The sequence below is a fragment of the Folsomia candida genome, unplaced genomic scaffold (genome assembly GCF_002217175.1).
Source record: "Folsomia candida strain VU population unplaced genomic scaffold, ASM221717v1 Fcan01_Sc013, whole genome shotgun sequence".
In the NCBI taxonomy this organism is placed as follows: Eukaryota; Metazoa; Arthropoda; class Collembola; order Entomobryomorpha; family Isotomidae; genus Folsomia; species Folsomia candida.
In genome coordinates this window covers 1,164,768-1,182,298 of record NW_019091205.1, presented here as the reverse complement: position 1 = coordinate 1,182,298, position 17,531 = coordinate 1,164,768, and the positions used below count along the sequence as shown (strand labels likewise).

Here is a 17,531-nt window from a genome sequence, read left to right as displayed (position 1 = left end):
CAAAATTTTATAACTTTTTCAATTTTAAACTGATATTAAGAATAACTGATATTCAGATATTAAAGAACCTTAATAAGAAAAATTACCTTTAAAAAACATGTAATGTTAAAAAGTTTGATATTTTTTGCATTTTTCAAACTTCCAAAGTAGCAAGCAAGTGTCAAATTTTAAAAGTTTCCAGTAAAGTATTTTTTATGTTGTTTAGTGTTTGTAATCGGGTTCAAATTGGAAAAGCTACAGCGTTTTGAAAAATTCTGATTTTGGTTAAAAGTTCTGGAAAAGAGAAACTAAATAAACACAATTAAAAAGGATGCGCCCACTTTGTGGGCGCATCCTTTTGTTTGGTCAAAATCGGAGAGAACCACTTCAGGTCTCCGGATTGTAAGCTCATGGTTTTATGAAGCTTGACGCTTCGTTTGTGATTTCTATGCTATTTTTTTACGATACTAAGGATGCGAAGAGAAATCAGGATACCGGTTTTGAATATGAGGCGTGTGTATTTAATTTTTCTTTCAAATGTTCGACACATTTTTTAGTAAAAGATATTATAAGCTTCGTCGCCAAGGTTTCTATTAGAATTCAAAGGGTGTAAATCTGATCCAGTAACATTATTCACTGCGAAGAAAATGTTTATTTTCTAAACTGCAGGTATTATAAAACTCATTAAAAAAATTAAGGTTACGTCATTCTTCATGTCATCAAATTCTCAATTTTTCTAAGGGTATTTTCTAAGTTAAATGGAACGCGGCTGTCAATATTTTGTGGGGCACATGATTTTTTTCGATTAGGTGTTCTACGACCATGTAATGCAGATTATTGGACGATAGTTTACTCCACGATGGGCTACTTTGATATGATATTCATTTAGGCTGTTTTACGTTGTTATACTCCCTTGCATAATTTGTACAAGAAATTTAAGTTATGATAACTTAGTATCTCATGAAATTTGAGAATAGACAGTCTTTTTCTGGTAGATGACACTATTTTGGATTAGAGGTGAGCCAAATGCTCAATTGAACCGAGCTTGTTCGTGCTCGGCTCGGTTCAAACTGAGCTTGAGCGAGCCGAGATTTTTCGAGTTTTTTCTGAATATAGCTTTTTTGCAGCTTTTTACGAACCGTGCTTGGGTTAGCTGAGCTTTTGTAAACCGCTGGTTGACTCACCTCTATTTTGAATTGTTCAGGTGATTTTACATCCTTGGAAAAATTGTTATTCTCGTATTGCTAGAAATTTTTCCGTTACATCCGAATTTTGAGTGATTTTAAATTTTAATTAGAATTTTGCGCTGCTAAGACCTGCATATATAGGCATGGTGCTATCAATCAGCACTTATCTTCATTCCACCAATGGTAAGAAAGTCAAGGAAAAATATTGACAGGATCATTAGTTATATCTAATCTTGTCTCGAGCAGGCGCCAAAAAAATTAATGCTACCGGAATAAATTTACACACTTTATACAGTATTAGTCCTTATTCTTTGGACCAATTATGCCGATCATGCCCTAAGCTCTTTGTTGATGACTTTTAGCAAATTTGTCTCGATTAGCAATGATTTGATATTTAAGTAGTTAAAATTTTGTTATTAAAATTTTCATGTGGCCCGGATTTTTTCGTACAATTTTTCTTTGAATGCACAACAGGCTATCAAAGGAACATAAGGTTGATTTTTTAACGGGCCAATACCATTTGAGGTATCACAATTTGTGCTAGAGCCACTTTGTAGTACAAAGTTTGTACCACCAAAGGTTAACCCAAATTTGCAGACCCTCGTTAATGTGTGATCCGATTTTTTTGTCATATAAAAAAGCCACTGTGATGAATTAGATACACACAACTTACTACAGATACAGATATAATAAATGTTTGAGGCGTTTATAGGTCAGGCATTGTACACGGCGTGCTAAACTTAGTGGTTTTTGATGCTTAAAGCTAAGATATTTGTAACTATGTAACTACACCCTGTATAAAAGCAATGTGAGTGAGTGAACGTAGAAATTTTAAGCCTAAAAATGGTAATCGAAATATTTTTTGGGCTGGCCAAGGCCCCAAGGCCCAATCCTGGCTACGCCGCTGGGCATAAGGAATTTTAAATATAATCTGAGCGATGATATACGTGTTCATTTGTCTTGTTTTATTTATAAGAGAAAAATCGCAATATCGACAAAATGCATGAAAGAATTGTGTATTTGACCATGTTTTGTTGAAGAGATTTGTCTAAAAAAATTCCATATGTACAATTAAAGTAAAAATTTGATAAATACAATTATGTTAAACAAATTAACGCCAAATAACTCATATTTTCTCAGTTTCCTGCGACCTATAATGTTTTGCATGGAAATTGCATAGAAATCCGGCATTTCTTACATGCAAACACATTTACCTGTGCATAAAGAGTTACGTGAAGACAAAGTGACACGAGCATCGTGAGAATTTTGGGCTGCGGGCTGGCCAAACAGATGAAAATAGAAATAAACATCCGGCAAGAAATTTTCACAATTCCAATTAATTCCGAATTTAATTAAATACATTCCATATTTACACAATATGAAACTTGAATAAAATTAAGTTCGCTAAAATTAACAATTCAAGTTAAAACCGTGCTAAAATTCGATAATTCATAAATAATTCAGATTTTGTAACTTTATTTCAAATTTTATATTTATTCAGGTGAATACAAGACTTCAACAATTATTTTTACAAAATATTTATACCTAAATTATTTGAAATTTTCACATTTACCAGATCTCGCATCAAGAAATTACGCCAATTTAAGAAAAACTGCAAGTCAAAATCGAACCAAGAAACTAATTTCATTTCAAGTTGACAAAAATTTAAAATAGAAATTTTCAAATTTTCATAACAATCTGCCCTGAAAATGGAATCAGTTTACGTCTGCCTAAACTGTACTGATCCCACGACCAGGGACGAAGACGTATTCGCCACGAGTCAAATAAACGACGAGGTCACATTCGCCAAAATAATTGCGACCGTTTTCATCCCCACATTTCCACATTGTGTTCCAGCCGATAACCGAGATGGGTGGTCCCTTTGTCCCACCTGCGCCTCAATATTGACCCAGCTATACAAAAATTTTCAAGATTTCGTTAACCTGACGAAGGAGGAAGGACTTCTTTATGGGGCGTATTTTGATAAGAAAACTCAGACTAAGGTTAGCTTCGGAATGGTTTTTTTTTTATTTTTAAATCGTGCTACAGTAGGACTGTTTAAATTTTTGAATATATTTATGATCCGTTATTTTAGGTTTAAATTCATCCATTGTGTTTAACATTTTTTTGTAAAGATTTCTGAGTTGCTTAAATTTTAAACCATATTTTACAAAATTTGTTTTCAGGTATATTTCCAATATTATGATATTTGTTATTTTAATTTCTAAACCGGAATTATATACGTACGTTAATTTGTAAAATATGGATGTATAATTTTTTGCATGCAAAAACTAAAAAGTTGTGCTTAAAATTTTTAAAAACATTTCTGACGAAGCTTTTAATATTTTTTACCCATAATTTTGATTTAATTTTGTTACATATTTTGCCAACATTTATTTTAATAATTTATTCTAATTCTGAATAATTGCAGCTATAATTTTTTGACATGGAATTATGTAAAATTAATTCGTAGCATATGAAAACCTTTTCCTTCGTCTTTATCATTTTTTTAAAAAGATCATAGTCTTACATAGTAAATTTTGTTTCATTTTTTTTCTTGAATATTTCCAGGTGTTAAAATCGTCCCCAAATCCTCACCTGATATCTCCGCATGACCCCGGCTCGGAGGAAAGATTAACAAATCCGGAAATTTATATGGACACGTCCATCGTAAAATCTGAGCCGGTTGAAGACTCGTGGGAAACCTTTATCCATGAGGACGAGGACCCGTTGCAATTTGACAGCGACGCCTTCGTCAAAAATGTGGTCATAAATCCGGAAAAAGTGAAACGAAAGAGGGGGCGTCCCCCAAAAACGAAAGTTTCCCAACCCAAGCCAAAGCCCCCAATAATTCCGGGCAAGCGGACACCAGGCCGGCCGAGGAAGGTCATTAAAGATGAGATCGATAAGAACTACGAGATAAATGAAGAGTCCTGTCCTGCTTCGAGTAATGAGGATGGAAATTCTAGTCAAAATCGGATCCGAGCGTGTCGGGTTGTTAAGAGAGTGAAAGTTTACGATTCCTCAGAGGTACACATTTTTATGCAATTTACATAATTCTTCATTTAATTACAAATTAGTAAGGATTATTATGTATAACTATAACCCTGGAATTTTTTTCAAAGATATTAAGGCAATTCACGCAGCCCTTGGTAACTTTGTAGAAAATCCGAAAATTTGGTAGAATTGATTTTACAAACAGTTTCAAAATGAAAAGATGTCCTTTACGTGATTAAGATTGCAAAAAGTTGTAAACTAATTTTCCCATGAAACATTTATAAAAGTTGGTAAATTTAAGGATTTCACGGATTCATTTACAAAGTTCCCAACGACTGCGTGAAGCGCCTAACTGTGTGTACATGTATATGTAATACATAATGTATGTAAATCAATGTTTCTCATAGTTTGCTAGTCACACTAATTTTATAATTTAGAATTTGCATTGATTATCCGTACTTTCAGTATTATTTTAAATAATTTATTTAGTTTCAAATACCCACGTGGCTAGTTTGTAATGTCATCTTTTGTCTCCAATTACATGACCACCCTTCTTAATTTTTAGGACGAAGAAGACCACCCCGACCAAAGCAGTCACACTTCCGAGTGGGAAAATTCCTCACAATCCCAAGATTCGTCTTGGTCTGACGATGAAGAAACTAACGAACTAGAAAATTATACATCCAAAACCAACCCTTCTTCTCCATCATCTCGTCCAAACTCAAAACGGCACCCCGGTCGCCCCACCAAGTACGAAACCACCATCATCAACTCCACCAAACTGTTCAAATGTCCGATCCCCGGATGTTTCAAAACGGCCAAAACCTCCTCCAACATTTCCATCCACGTGCGATGCGTCCACCGCCGCGAAAAACCGTTCCGTTGTCCCACGTGTAGCAAAGGTTTTTTCGCCCAGTCCTCCTTCCGTCGCCATGTCGCCGCCTACCACCCCGAAGACGTCGACACTTTCCCCCCATCGAACAAACCCACACGCCGCCCCCGCACAAAACATGTCCCTCTCGCGCCCCCCGTCCCCCGCAAGAAACGGGGACGTCGCCCAGATTACGAGTCCCAACTAGTGGACGGCACTCTCCTCTACAAATGTCCGATACCCGGGTGTTCCAAAACGGCCAAACTCGCCTCCAATATCACCATCCACGTCCGCTGTGTGCACGAGTTGGAGCGCCCCTTCAAATGTGGCGATTGTGGGAAGCGCTTCTTCGCGCGGACCTCGTTGCGCTTGCATGCGACCAAATTTCATTCCTCTACGGACCAACCGGTCCGACCCGTCACGCCGACCCGGTACCCGTGCGAGCACCCGGGTTGTGGGAGATCTTTCCCGTTTCCGAGCTACTTGGCGATTCATCGGTTTGACCACGCGCCCCCGGAAGAATTCCCGTTTTCCTGCGACATTTGTGGCGCCCGGTTTAAGCGCGCGTCCGGTCTGAAGGATCACATGCCGAGACATTCGGAGCAGCGGGAATGGATGTGCGAAGTCTGCGGGGGTGCGTTCAAGTCGAGAATGGCGTTGCAGAAACATAGGAAAACGAAGCATTCGGAGGCGGAAGTGCGCACGTGTGAAATTTGTGGGAAGCGGTTGTCAAACCCGTTTAATTTGAGGGTGCATATTAAAAGTGTGCATGAGGGGGTGAAGCGGGAGAGGAAGAAGGATAAGGAGGAGGGTGTGGGAGATAAGTGGAGGGGTGATGTAGGTGAGGAGGATGATAAAAGTGGGGATTTGGACCGAGTTTTTTAACGAGATCAGTATTTTTGCTTGCAATTAAATAAGTATGTAGTTCACGTAGGCTTTGTATGAAACTTTGTAAGAAAATTACGCAGATGGAGAAATATGTCGCGTTTGGGATATATAGAAACCGCAAACTTACTTATGTATAAGTATATGTGAGCATGCACGTACACATACTGATATCAATGTATATGATACATATGTATGTATGCAAGTCTTCAGAATATGTATTATGCAAGGATTGTAAATTAATTTTACAAAGCTACAAACCTTGGCGTGAACACGCCCAACGAAAAAAATATTTAGTTTCCTACATATTCAGACTGGTTATTGTTATGTAATTAAATTAAGTATGTATGTCGTTTTTTACATTAAATACGTAGATATGTATGTAATTATTTATTTCTCAAGATATGTATGCACGCTTTACGTATGCAAATTTACAAAATTTCGCAAACTTTGTCCATGTTAATTACATACTCATCAGGCCAGTGCAAGGCGTCAGTCTGTGCCATTCTTTGTTCTTCTGGACCACATTGAATTATTAATCATCCATGATTCTCAGAAATACCTGAATAAATAAAGAACTTCTGCTCAATTAATCCTCCACAAATATCTTTCCTGTCACATGTCACCTGATTGAGGACGAAATCATGCAAACTTCCGTTAGTTATACATTCACATTGAACTTGTCATTGGAAAAATAAAATCATTACAGGAAATTCACCTTAGCACATTTCTTACTCTATTCATTTTTAGTTAAGAAAAACAATTATGCAAATTTTTCCAGTCAAACAAACTCCCCTTGAACGGAAATCATTATTAAGGATTTATTCCACTTTTCCTTCATTCCATGAGAGACGATCATTGATAGTGAATAAGTAAGAATTTGATTATCTTAAAATTTATAACGTGATTTCGTCAGACTTTGTAAATAATTTTTTAAATACAAAAAAAATGATCCTCTCTGCCCTCGCGGCGTTATCGTTGATACGGAATTTAGAAAATTTAAATGAAATCGCACCCCCCGTTGTGCAAGCGGGTCCGGTCGGGAAAGAGATTGGAGCGGTGAAAGAGGTAAAATAGATATCAATTTTTGCAAATTTTACTATTAGGGGTATTCAAGACAATAATCGTAAATCATTTACCAAATTGTGAGTGTATTCACAATTTTTTTCGTATCCTTCTTATTTAGTATCGTCAAATATATAGTTTACGCAGAAAAAGGGGCCAAGCTTCGTAAAAGCGTGACCTTGGTAACGCAATTTTTGTGACAAAATCTTACGGCATGCACCAAACCTCGTAACCGTCGTAATTTACTTCACGATATTAAGAAAACTAAGGATATAAAGGCGTCATGAATACCCTCAATATTTAGTTTGTGACGAAATAAAAATACTGAAATTTTATTTTACAAATACAAATGCTATTGATAAAAAATTTTTAATTTTAAAAATTTTATTTAAAAAAAATAAATCCATTCAAAAATATATTAAATAGCTGCAATCTCGCGTGGCCGACATAATGTGGAACGAACATGCGAAAGGTGCCTCAACAATGCTACGCTGGCTCCGAGCGAAGAAGATGGATGTTAACGGGGCAGAAAAAATGATTCGTGACGTGAGTACCCCTTTTTCCATGGATACATTTTTCTGCAAACTGCAATTTGTCTTGCTTAATTTTACAGCACATCGAGTGGAGGAAAAAGTATAATATCGACAAGTTACGACATACAGCACCAGACCCAAAGCTATACAAGTCTTTATGGTACAATATGACGGGTTTTGCCCGAAATCAAAATCCGGGTAAGATTTCGAAATATGTGATATTTAAGCTTCTATCTAGTATCTGACATGGCAAACCTTAAAAATCCCACAAACCGAAGTCAAAATAGTTTAGAAACATTTCAAGAAGTTCGTATTGAATTTTATCTTTTCGAAATTTTGAACTTTTTAATCATGAAACTTCTTTTGACAACTGTGCCATATTTGACAGCAGTTTTTGATAAAAATTTTTGATTAGTATGACCATTTTATTGCGAAAAATCCCAAATGTATTTAGCTTCCATCAAAATTTCTTAAAAATTGCCAGTCATGCTGCTCCCCTTTGGGTCCTGGGACATTCGAGGGTACATGGATGCAGGCGGGAATCGAGAAGAGTTCGACCGTCACCAGGGCCAAATGTGGGAAAAGGCGTTGGCAGCCGTGGAAGGGGTTGAGCTCAAGATGAAGGGACCCCGCAAAGACAACTCTCCCGTCACGTATATCATGCTGTGCGACATGGGTGGCCTTCAGTATCGACAACTTGCCAATTTCAACAGTAATACTTCCTATGTTAAGTCAAATTTCCCGCTAAAAGCTTAGCATAATGCTTAAATTTGCTCACTCATTACAGGTTTACAGTTCGTGTTATCCATGGTGTTCAATTTCGAGAATAATTATCCTGAGGTGAGCTAGTTACATACTTACTTTATTTTATTATTATTTAGTAATTTAAGAACAATACAGTGCCAATTGCTTGGTAACTTTGTAAAATCCGTAAACTAATTAACTTTTACAAACTTGTACATATGCATATTTTTAAGCAGAATTATGTCCCAGATTTTTGTAAATTTTTAAGGAGATCAAATTATTCAACATACCTTACGGAGTTTACAAAGCTACCAGGAAATACATATATGAATACCCCCATTATTTTCTAAAAGAATTGAAATTCTATTTTTACGCTCATTTAATGAGTGATTTACATATCATTTAACTATTTAATTTAGGTGATCTACTATGCGTATCTGATAAATTGTGAGTAACTCCGTAGATAAATTTAGTTCAAAATGTGTCAGCAAAGAATAATTTATACCATGATTTACTAGCGGATTGGGTCGTGGACACGCTGGTCCGTATCATCCGCCCCTTCATGACGGGGTCCATCGATAAGCTTAAAGTTTACGGGGACCGATCAAAATGGGAAAAAGTAATCCGGAAACAAATCGATCCCGCCATTATTCCCTATCGATATGGCGGCTATACGGAAAAAGAGCGGCAGAAGATGAAACTTCCACCGTTACCGAGTTGCAAATTTTGCTAGACATGTGTTTATGTAAAGCGTTTTGGAGGGGATACACACGTGTAAATATTTTCTAAGGCTACATATATTTAGAAATGATCAACTTTTTAAGGAAATAAAATAAACTTTGTTAAATTTAATACCTGTTTGACCATTCCAAATTTCTAACAGTGGAGAGGATACGTGTTTAAAAATATTTATTCATTCAAAGCCTTTAAGCAAAATATATGCATTCGTTATTCACTCATTAATAATAATATTCATTGATTATTCGACATTTATTCATTATTCACCATTCCTTCATAATGAAGGCTTCATTATTAATTTTATTCAAAATTCACAGTATTAGATGAATTTCTCAACTTTCCCTATGTATTAAGTATTGAATCAAAAATGAATGATGAAAAAAATTCATTCATTATTCATTCACACGAATTGAATAAATATTCACTCAATATTCATTTATTCAAAGATCAGAATAAAATATTCATTCAATATTCATTCAAATTTTGAATATTGAATGAATAATTCAATCGTTCATCATTAAATGAATGAATGTGAACATATATGGTGGAGAGTAGAGTAATTAGTCATATAATTTAAATTAAATTATATGACTAATGAAATTATTTAATTAGTCATAGCAGAGTGGTACGATATTTCAATTGATTTGTCACCTGATGAGTCAGTACCTTGTAGGTATACCTACAATACATACCTACAAATATAGCTATATTTATAGTGCATACATACGTAACCATACGGGTCGCACATATTTATTTGCAAATATGCTCCACCAAATATTTCTCGAAATCCAGTATTAAAACCGGTATTCATATATGACGCTACCACTGTGATACTGATAAGTAAAGAGGTGTATGTATGTAATAGCTCGGTCTTAAAGTTCTACCATATCCGAAGCACATTTTTGTGAACCGAAATAATTTACTACGAAGAAGTAGCAGCTTTAATACCGAGAAATCAATGTGGTTCATGTACATTATTTTCTATTATTAATAACTCGCCGGGTGATAAAATCTCTTACAATTTAATGAATCCCCATCATTCCTTGTACGTAACCAAGGTTACGGATTGTCTGAAAGCGATTTATATGCATATATATATTTAGAATTTTAGAACTAAGGTTGGAATTTCATGGTCAAGAAATTACGTATTATATAAAATGACTCATATTAAAGCAATTTCTAAGGAAATTCAGCTCATATTGGTACTTATGAAATTTTTTAGTAAGTGAAGGAATTTTCTAACGAATCATCCTTTTATCTTTCAACAGACCAACACTGATTATGATGCCAATTAGTATGCTTACGTATAAATACGTATTATGCATTGCGTACATAAGTTTTGCAGATTTTGGTAAATACCAAAATCATAATGATTATGAATTCTGTCTACTCATGACACGAGAAAGCCGGAACTTGATTGGTTTGAAATATGCTCATACGATGTACCAGAATCCAGCACATGATGTTCCAAGTTATACATATATTATTTTCACACTCTAAACAAAGTCGTATCAAATTTGAAATGACATAGCTGTTTTTATTTATAACTTTCCAGACTAAACTATGTAAAATATACTCAAGGTTGACCGAAAATTCTGGAGTGATGACTAGATTTTAGTTTTGCATTAAACTGTACAAAATGAGCATTTACTGAGTATTTACTCAGTAGCGGCACATCAAATTTTAATTTTGTCCAGACTTATTAAGAGTGGCTTTACGATCTGGGTAACCTTCAAAGTTTATGGAATGAATTGCATCGTCCTTCCAAAGTTTGTGATAATATCACTCAAACTACCTGAAAACCATTCCTTGCCGAAAAATGAATAACTTGGCCACAACCTTGAGCTTAAAATACTCCTCTTACTAGGGATACCTTTTCTATGATAGTTGAAAAATGAGTTCTAATTTAACTTTTCGTATGCACCATGATATGTTTTGATTACAAAGTGCAAAAATTTTTCTGCAAAACCAATTTGCTAATTTTTTAATAGCCTTCAAAGTTGGCGAAAGTGGGGGTGGAATAGGCAGAGTGGGAGTGTGTGGAGATGGGGGCGGTCGTATCCCTCGCTATACACTACCACCACCTGTTACGGTCATTATGATCTGGTTATTTTTCGCGACACAATTCAATGTTTAATCTTAAAATTATGGACCCAAGTTGAACTAGCTTTGAATGGCAAAGATAATTCTTTAGATTTTATAATTCCCCAGCGTTTTAAATCCACTTCACCAATGTGTATTAGAGATTCTCTTGCAAAATTAAATCTTTCGAACACAAAATCTTCTATATCTTTTAACTTCTTCAGTTTGTTGCCATTCTGGTCGATGTACGTCTTCATCCGAGAAATTGTTGCATAAGTTGATATTTTAGGGAAACGTCGTCTAGTTTTAAACAATTTATTTGACTTAACACTGTCGTAAAACTTTAAATCTTTATCATTTCTTCGAGATTATAATTATTATGTTCGATACTTTCAACCTCCCATTCCTGCGATGACGATTCTTCGGAAATTGCGTCGGTTTGAGCTGCACTGTCACCGTAAATGTCAATTTCATCGTCACTGGAAATTTCCAATGCATCGAGCGTTTCACATGTACTGGTTGAAAAATTAGGTAAATTTACGATTAAAATCAGTCCTTCACTTGCTAAGTCGTTAAGATTTAAGCCACTGTCAATTATCCAGCGGGTACTCCAGCGGTGTCATATTTTAGTTTTACTAATTCTAGTAACAATTCGCACACTTTAATGATTTTCGCCATATTTAGAGTGGTAATTGCTAATATGATTACTTAATTGAACAATTTTCAGAGAATTGTTAACAAAAGAGAAAGAGCAGATGACTAAAATAACAATAGGATGTAAGTATTTGGTGCGCAAACTGGGCAAACTGATCTTACCACTGCGCACAATGCCTTCAACATGCATCAATTTTTTTCATTCACTTAACTAAATCTTCTTACAATTAATTAAATTTCAAGTAAACATACATAAGTTACTAAATTTATCAAACATAAGTTACTGATGGATTTCCTTGGGTCACACAGATAATAATGACCGTCACAGGTGGTTAGTGTATAGTGGGGGGCACGACCGCCCCCATCTCCACCCGCTCCCACTCCACCTATTCCCCCCCCCATTTTCGCCAACTTTGAAGGCTATTAAAAAATTAGCAAATTGGTTTTGCAGAAAAATTTTTGCACTTTGCAATCAAAACATATCTTGGTGCATGCAAAAAGTTGAACTAGAACTCATTTTTCAACTATCATAGATAGGGTATCCCTAGTTAGATAAAACTTTACACGTTCATAATTTATCTGTATTTACGCTCTTAATAAACGTGTATGAAATTACTACTTGCTCCAGTACAAATGTGTGTTCACAGTCATGATAATAACGTGTACTTCTGTGATGACAAATTTACCAGTCAAAAACAAACTACAATCAATCCGGTATAAATTTATTACCAAATCAATAACAACGAGGATCATGTGTTTGACCCAGGGATTTTTATCAGCGCACAAGTTTCATGGAAATCGTGCCTAAACTTCTCAACCGAGAATGGCAAATTACTGGACCATGAAATCCTGCACCTTGGCTGCTTTGTTAGCTCGAGTTATGGCTTATGTGCCCATCATTGTTGTCCGTCTGTCTGACTCCCTATCGATTACGCTAGTAAAACTAGAAATATTTCACACACATGGAATATGTACATATCAAAAATTAAGAATCAAGTTCGAAGATGATATGTGGAAGAATATGTGGAATAATAAAAACGGTTGAAGTGGTGGTATTGTACAAATACTAAATTAATTTTAAGTTCAACCTGACTCGGGCTAAATAAACTGACTGTGCGGTTTTAATTCTACCTCGCTCTTCCAAAATAAATAAATTCCTAACTAAAACATGTTTATCTTCACATCCGTATCTTGAACAAGCCCAGTGATAATTTATAACCTTAAATCACATTACTATCTAAGTCCTTGTTGCATTTCTTAATTAGCTTAAAATTTGTTAACTAAATTACATATTTATGTCGACGGTAGTTGTAAGAGGTAGGAAATAAAATTCCCCAAAAAGTTATATAAACCCTGCATATCCTGCTCTTGACAATAGTACATTTGTAAAGCTGTATATTTCTACACGATAGTAATTTTGTTTTTACAAAATATATAAATTCAAAACTTCAGAAATCTTGAGTTCAAAACTTATTTTTTGAGACATGGGTGGTCTTAACGGTCTCGGGTGGTGGGTCAGTTACGCTTCGGATGACTTTGAAGCCTGGAAATGCATCGGCTTGGCGAGAGCGTTGAGGAGAACGCTGACCACAAGGCCATTCATGGTCATTGCGAGTAATCAGGTTAGGAGAGAAATCAGGTGAGAATATTTATTTATCTTTGTCCACCCTTAAAAATAATGTTACAATTTTTAAGGGTAAACTCACTCTAAATTCAGTATTAAATAAGCTACACTGAATCCAGGGTACCTAACCTTTATTAATTGTCGAGTGAACTTTATTCTGATTTTAGTAAAGCTTGTTTAAGTTGGAATTCGGAGTTCATTTAGTTTTCAGAAGGGAAAGACAGCTTTTAGAGTGTCTTAAGGTTTGAAGTGTATTTTTTTCTCTCCATTTTTTATCAGCATTTAGTCCGATTAAGGTTTTCAGAAACTCCGTTGTTTGAATTTTAATAAATAACCGATCCGATAGTTTTTTTTTTAATTTGCAGAAATATTTATTCTATCCGACCCGATCGAATTGGGGAACGGATTATTTTTAAAAAATCGGATATCCGACACATTTTTGTATTTTATCCTGATATGCAATTTTTGATTCAGTTTTCTGCTGCAAGATGAAGTGGACAAAGTTTACTTTTCGAAACCGGTCGAGAATTTATCATTCCGATCGTTGGCTAAACTCAAACTGCAGCAATTGATGGCTGGTGAGCGTCAGCAGCGATTCGTTCTGCTGGATTGCAACTGTCTTCCAATCAAGAACTGTGACGACCTTTTCCGGCTAAATGGCGTCCAGTGGTCCGAATTAGGGGAAACTGGCGAGGAGTTTGCTGCGATAGTGGCGAATTCAACGTTGATGAGAGACGGTGATCTTGACACGGTCATGCGACTTGTGGTTGGACGGGAAACATTGAAAAGTAAGAAAAAGAAGCAACTATGAATAACTTAATAACTTTATGAGATATTATAAGTAAACAAAATTTTGTACAATATTACCTTTGCTGCAGGTGGCCTTTATGGTAATGAGACTACAGAGCCGGCCCTGAATGAGATTAACTACTGTTTTGAGCTGGATATGAAAAGGTAGATACAATTTAAAAAACAAGTCCGCACTCTTTAAAAAATATTGCTATCCATTTGAAAAATAATTGCACTCTTAATTCAGTATTAATTAAACTATGATAATTCAGAGTAAACTTAACTCGTTAGTAAGCAGGTTAATTTTACTCTGCATTTGGTATAGCCTGCTCAATTAACAGTACAAAGTACTTTTACGGAAGGATAACACTACTTTTAAGAATGCATGCCTTACGTCCAACTTGTTATCACATGCACATATGCAGTCCAAATCCAGCCACCCTTCACGGCACCGAAATTAAAATGGTTTGAATATTAACAACAGGTCGTGGAACGATTACCGTGACATTATGCAGAAAGCGGAAGGCAGTGAAAAAGACCTCTGTAACAATATGAGGACTGAACTTGGACCGCTTACTGCAAAAATATCTTACTTTCTTGAATTAATCGGGCCCAGCTATTCTACAGAGAGTGGTTGTTCTACCTCCATTGAGGGGGTGGACATGGCCTGCGACAAATTGCGAAACGAAGCTTGCGACCTCGCTATCGTTCTAGGAGCCAACCTTCTTTTGGACCCCTTTACACCGGGAATAGTAGAGGGATCACTCGCTCCGAATGGTAGGTGCGAGACAGTTGACGCCAGTACGGACGAAATTGGCAGGGCGGAAGGGGTTGGTGTTCTAATTCTGAAGCGACTGTCGGATGCGGTTTCGAATGGGGACAGGATATGGGGCGTGATTCGTAGTTCAGCAGTGGTGGGGGAAGGAAAGAGCAGAACCATGGGCACATCCACTGCAAATGTGGAAACTAACGCTATGCAGGTACAAACCTCACTTGCAAATGTGTGTAGAAATTGATTTCGATAAGACTTTTTATGTCTTATCTTTAAACATGTAGCATGGATAATTCCAGCCCTATAGGTCTTAAACCTTTCTAAACATCATACCAATTAATAGTTCCATGGAAAGCGACCTATTTAACTGCAATTTTTTTGAATCCATATTTGCTTTAAATTTGCAGTTAGCACTTGAACGGGCCTGGATCCATCCTGATGATGTAGATTTTGTGGAACCTCATGGAACAATATTTGGCGACCCGATCGAGTTGGCTGCCATTTCAAAAGCGTACTCTTCCCCTTGTCGTGATAAGCTGATAATTGGATCGGCAGAGACCAATATCGGTCACACAGAATCAGTTAGCGGGATTGCTGGAATACAGAAAACGCTTCTATCCATGCACCACAATCTCATACCGAGACATTTGCATATCACTAAACTAAACCCCGAAATTGATCTGACAGCGATACCCGCCGAACTCTCTATGCAAGCAATTCCATGGGAAAGAAAAATGTGTGGTAAACCTCGGATTGCTGGAATCAACTCTTTCGGGATAACCGGAGCTCAGGCTCATTTAATTCTCGAGGAACCCCCGCAAACCAAACTTTCTCCGGTCATTACGCTCGCTGATTCCAGGCAACACAGAATTCTAACGTTTTCCGCTAAAACTGAGACAGCATTACAGGCCCAGTTAAACCTGTACAAGGATTTACTCGAACCATCAAAAAATGTTTCGCTAGAAGACATGGAATACACAATGCACACATCCCGAACACACTTTCCTGTGCGACAAGTTGTTGTAGGATCAACCAACGAAAATATCATATCGTCACTTGAATCTCTACAGAAACCAAAACAAATTCCTGGGACACCACCGCGTCTCTGTTTTCTATTTACTGGTCAGGGTTCGCAGTATGGGGGTATGGCTAAATCTCTTTACTTCGAAAGCGTTGTTTTCCGGTCAACGTTCGACTGGTGTGACTCCGTTCTGAGCTTGGAGTATGGCTTAAATATTAAGCGAGCCATTTTGGAAGATGAATTTGCTCATCTTCTCAGTTCTACATTGTACAGTCAGATTGGCATTTTCTGTGTGGAATTTGGTCTGCTCCGGTTGTGGGAATCGTGGGGCGTCATCCCGGAAGCTGTCATGGGCCACAGCTTGGGGGAATTTGTTGCCGCGGTAGCGGCTGGCATGTTGAAGCCGCTGGACGCTCTGAAGATGGTAGCCACCAGATCTAAACTTATCAATGTCCTACCGTCTTCGGGGATGTTGGTAGTTGCTCGTGACCTGGGTACCTGTAAAATGGAAATGAGTCGTGCATTTGGCAATTCAAACCAGTATTTGGACATTGCTGCGGTTAATTCCCAACAGCAAACTGTTGTTTCTGGATCACACAAAATGATTAATGAATTTAAAATATTCTGTGAGAATAATGGAATCACGACGCTTGTGCTTGACTCCTCTCATGCATTTCACTCCAAACTTATGGATCCCATAGAACGTGATTATGATGCATTACTATCGAGTGTGAAATTTCGGAAGCCATCGAAATGCAAGTTTATATCTGGCGTGGAGGGACGAATTATATCGGAAGTTGATAAAAACTATTGGTGGAGACACACTAGGGAGAAAGTTTGCTTTCTTCAAGCATGCAAGTCGGCTGGGAGAGAAGGGTTGACCATGTTCCTTGAAATAGGACCACACCCGGTGCTTTCCGCATTTGTGCTAAAAAATTTGCATGAGGTAATTATCGTACTTTAATAAAATAATTTGAATTCCTTGGTTTTGTAATTGATGTGATTGAAATGCCAACAATTTCAGATTTCGGAAATTTCTGCTATCCCATCTATTCGCAGAAAAAGTAATGATTGGGAAACCATGTTGTCTTCCGTAGGGAAACTTTACACATGTGGTATTTCCATCAACTGGAACAATTTCCACCGCTACTCGTCTGGGAAAATCATTGAAGTTCCCGGCAATCATTTTGAAGAAACCAGGCATTGAATTCCAATTAACGATGATAAATATTATCTGAAAAAGTCTTCACAGATTAGTCGAATTTTTTCAAATTTCAAATGATTTGCACACCTCCAATTTTTTTCAAAACTGAACATAATATTTCCAAAATGGGAAAAGGTGATCCGAAGCAGATCGATTCATTTTCCCCTATCGATACGGCGGCTATACCTAAAAAGAGCGGTAAAAGATGAAGCTTCCACCGTTACCAAGTTGCAAATTCTGCTAGACATTTCGCTCAAGTGATGTGGAGGATGCGCATATTCTTTTAGAGATACATAAATATTGAAAGAATGTTACAATTTTTGAGGAAAAAAATAAACTTGGTTAAATTTAATACGGAGAAATCAATACCTGTCTAACGACTTCAG

At 36.6% G+C, this 17,531-nt stretch overlaps 3 protein-coding genes across 3 annotated transcripts; all 3 read left to right on the top strand.

Annotated features, from left to right (window-relative positions):
- The first annotated feature begins 2,447 nt into the window (after positions 1-2,447).
- Positions 2,448-6,519, top strand: LOC110855620 (zinc finger protein 493). Its single transcript, XM_022104029.2, has 4 exons — positions 2,448-2,667; positions 2,743-3,169; positions 3,738-4,196; positions 4,729-6,519. The coding sequence occupies exons 2-4, from the start codon at positions 2,876-2,878 to the stop codon at positions 5,917-5,919; spliced, it is 1,944 nt and encodes a 647-aa protein (XP_021959721.1). The 5' UTR covers positions 2,448-2,667; positions 2,743-2,875; the 3' UTR covers positions 5,920-6,519.
- Positions 6,520-6,777: 258 nt separating this feature from the next.
- On the top strand, positions 6,778-9,113 carry LOC110855737 (SEC14-like protein 2). The gene is made up of 7 exons (XM_022104146.2): positions 6,778-6,987; positions 7,411-7,530; positions 7,598-7,715; positions 8,002-8,229; positions 8,305-8,357; positions 8,681-8,708; positions 8,780-9,113. Exons 1-7 carry the CDS (start codon positions 6,868-6,870, stop codon positions 8,992-8,994), a joined length of 882 nt encoding a protein of 293 aa, XP_021959838.2. The 5' UTR covers positions 6,778-6,867; the 3' UTR covers positions 8,995-9,113.
- A 4,013-nt stretch (positions 9,114-13,126) lies between these two features.
- Positions 13,127-17,498, top strand: LOC118437506 (reducing polyketide synthase swnK-like). The gene is made up of 6 exons (XM_035856549.1): positions 13,127-13,374; positions 13,834-14,147; positions 14,238-14,313; positions 14,633-15,128; positions 15,328-16,887; positions 16,966-17,498. Exons 1-6 carry the CDS (start codon positions 13,220-13,222, stop codon positions 17,146-17,148), a joined length of 2,784 nt encoding a protein of 927 aa, XP_035712442.1. The 5' UTR covers positions 13,127-13,219; the 3' UTR covers positions 17,149-17,498.
- The last annotated feature ends 33 nt before the right edge of the window (positions 17,499-17,531 follow it).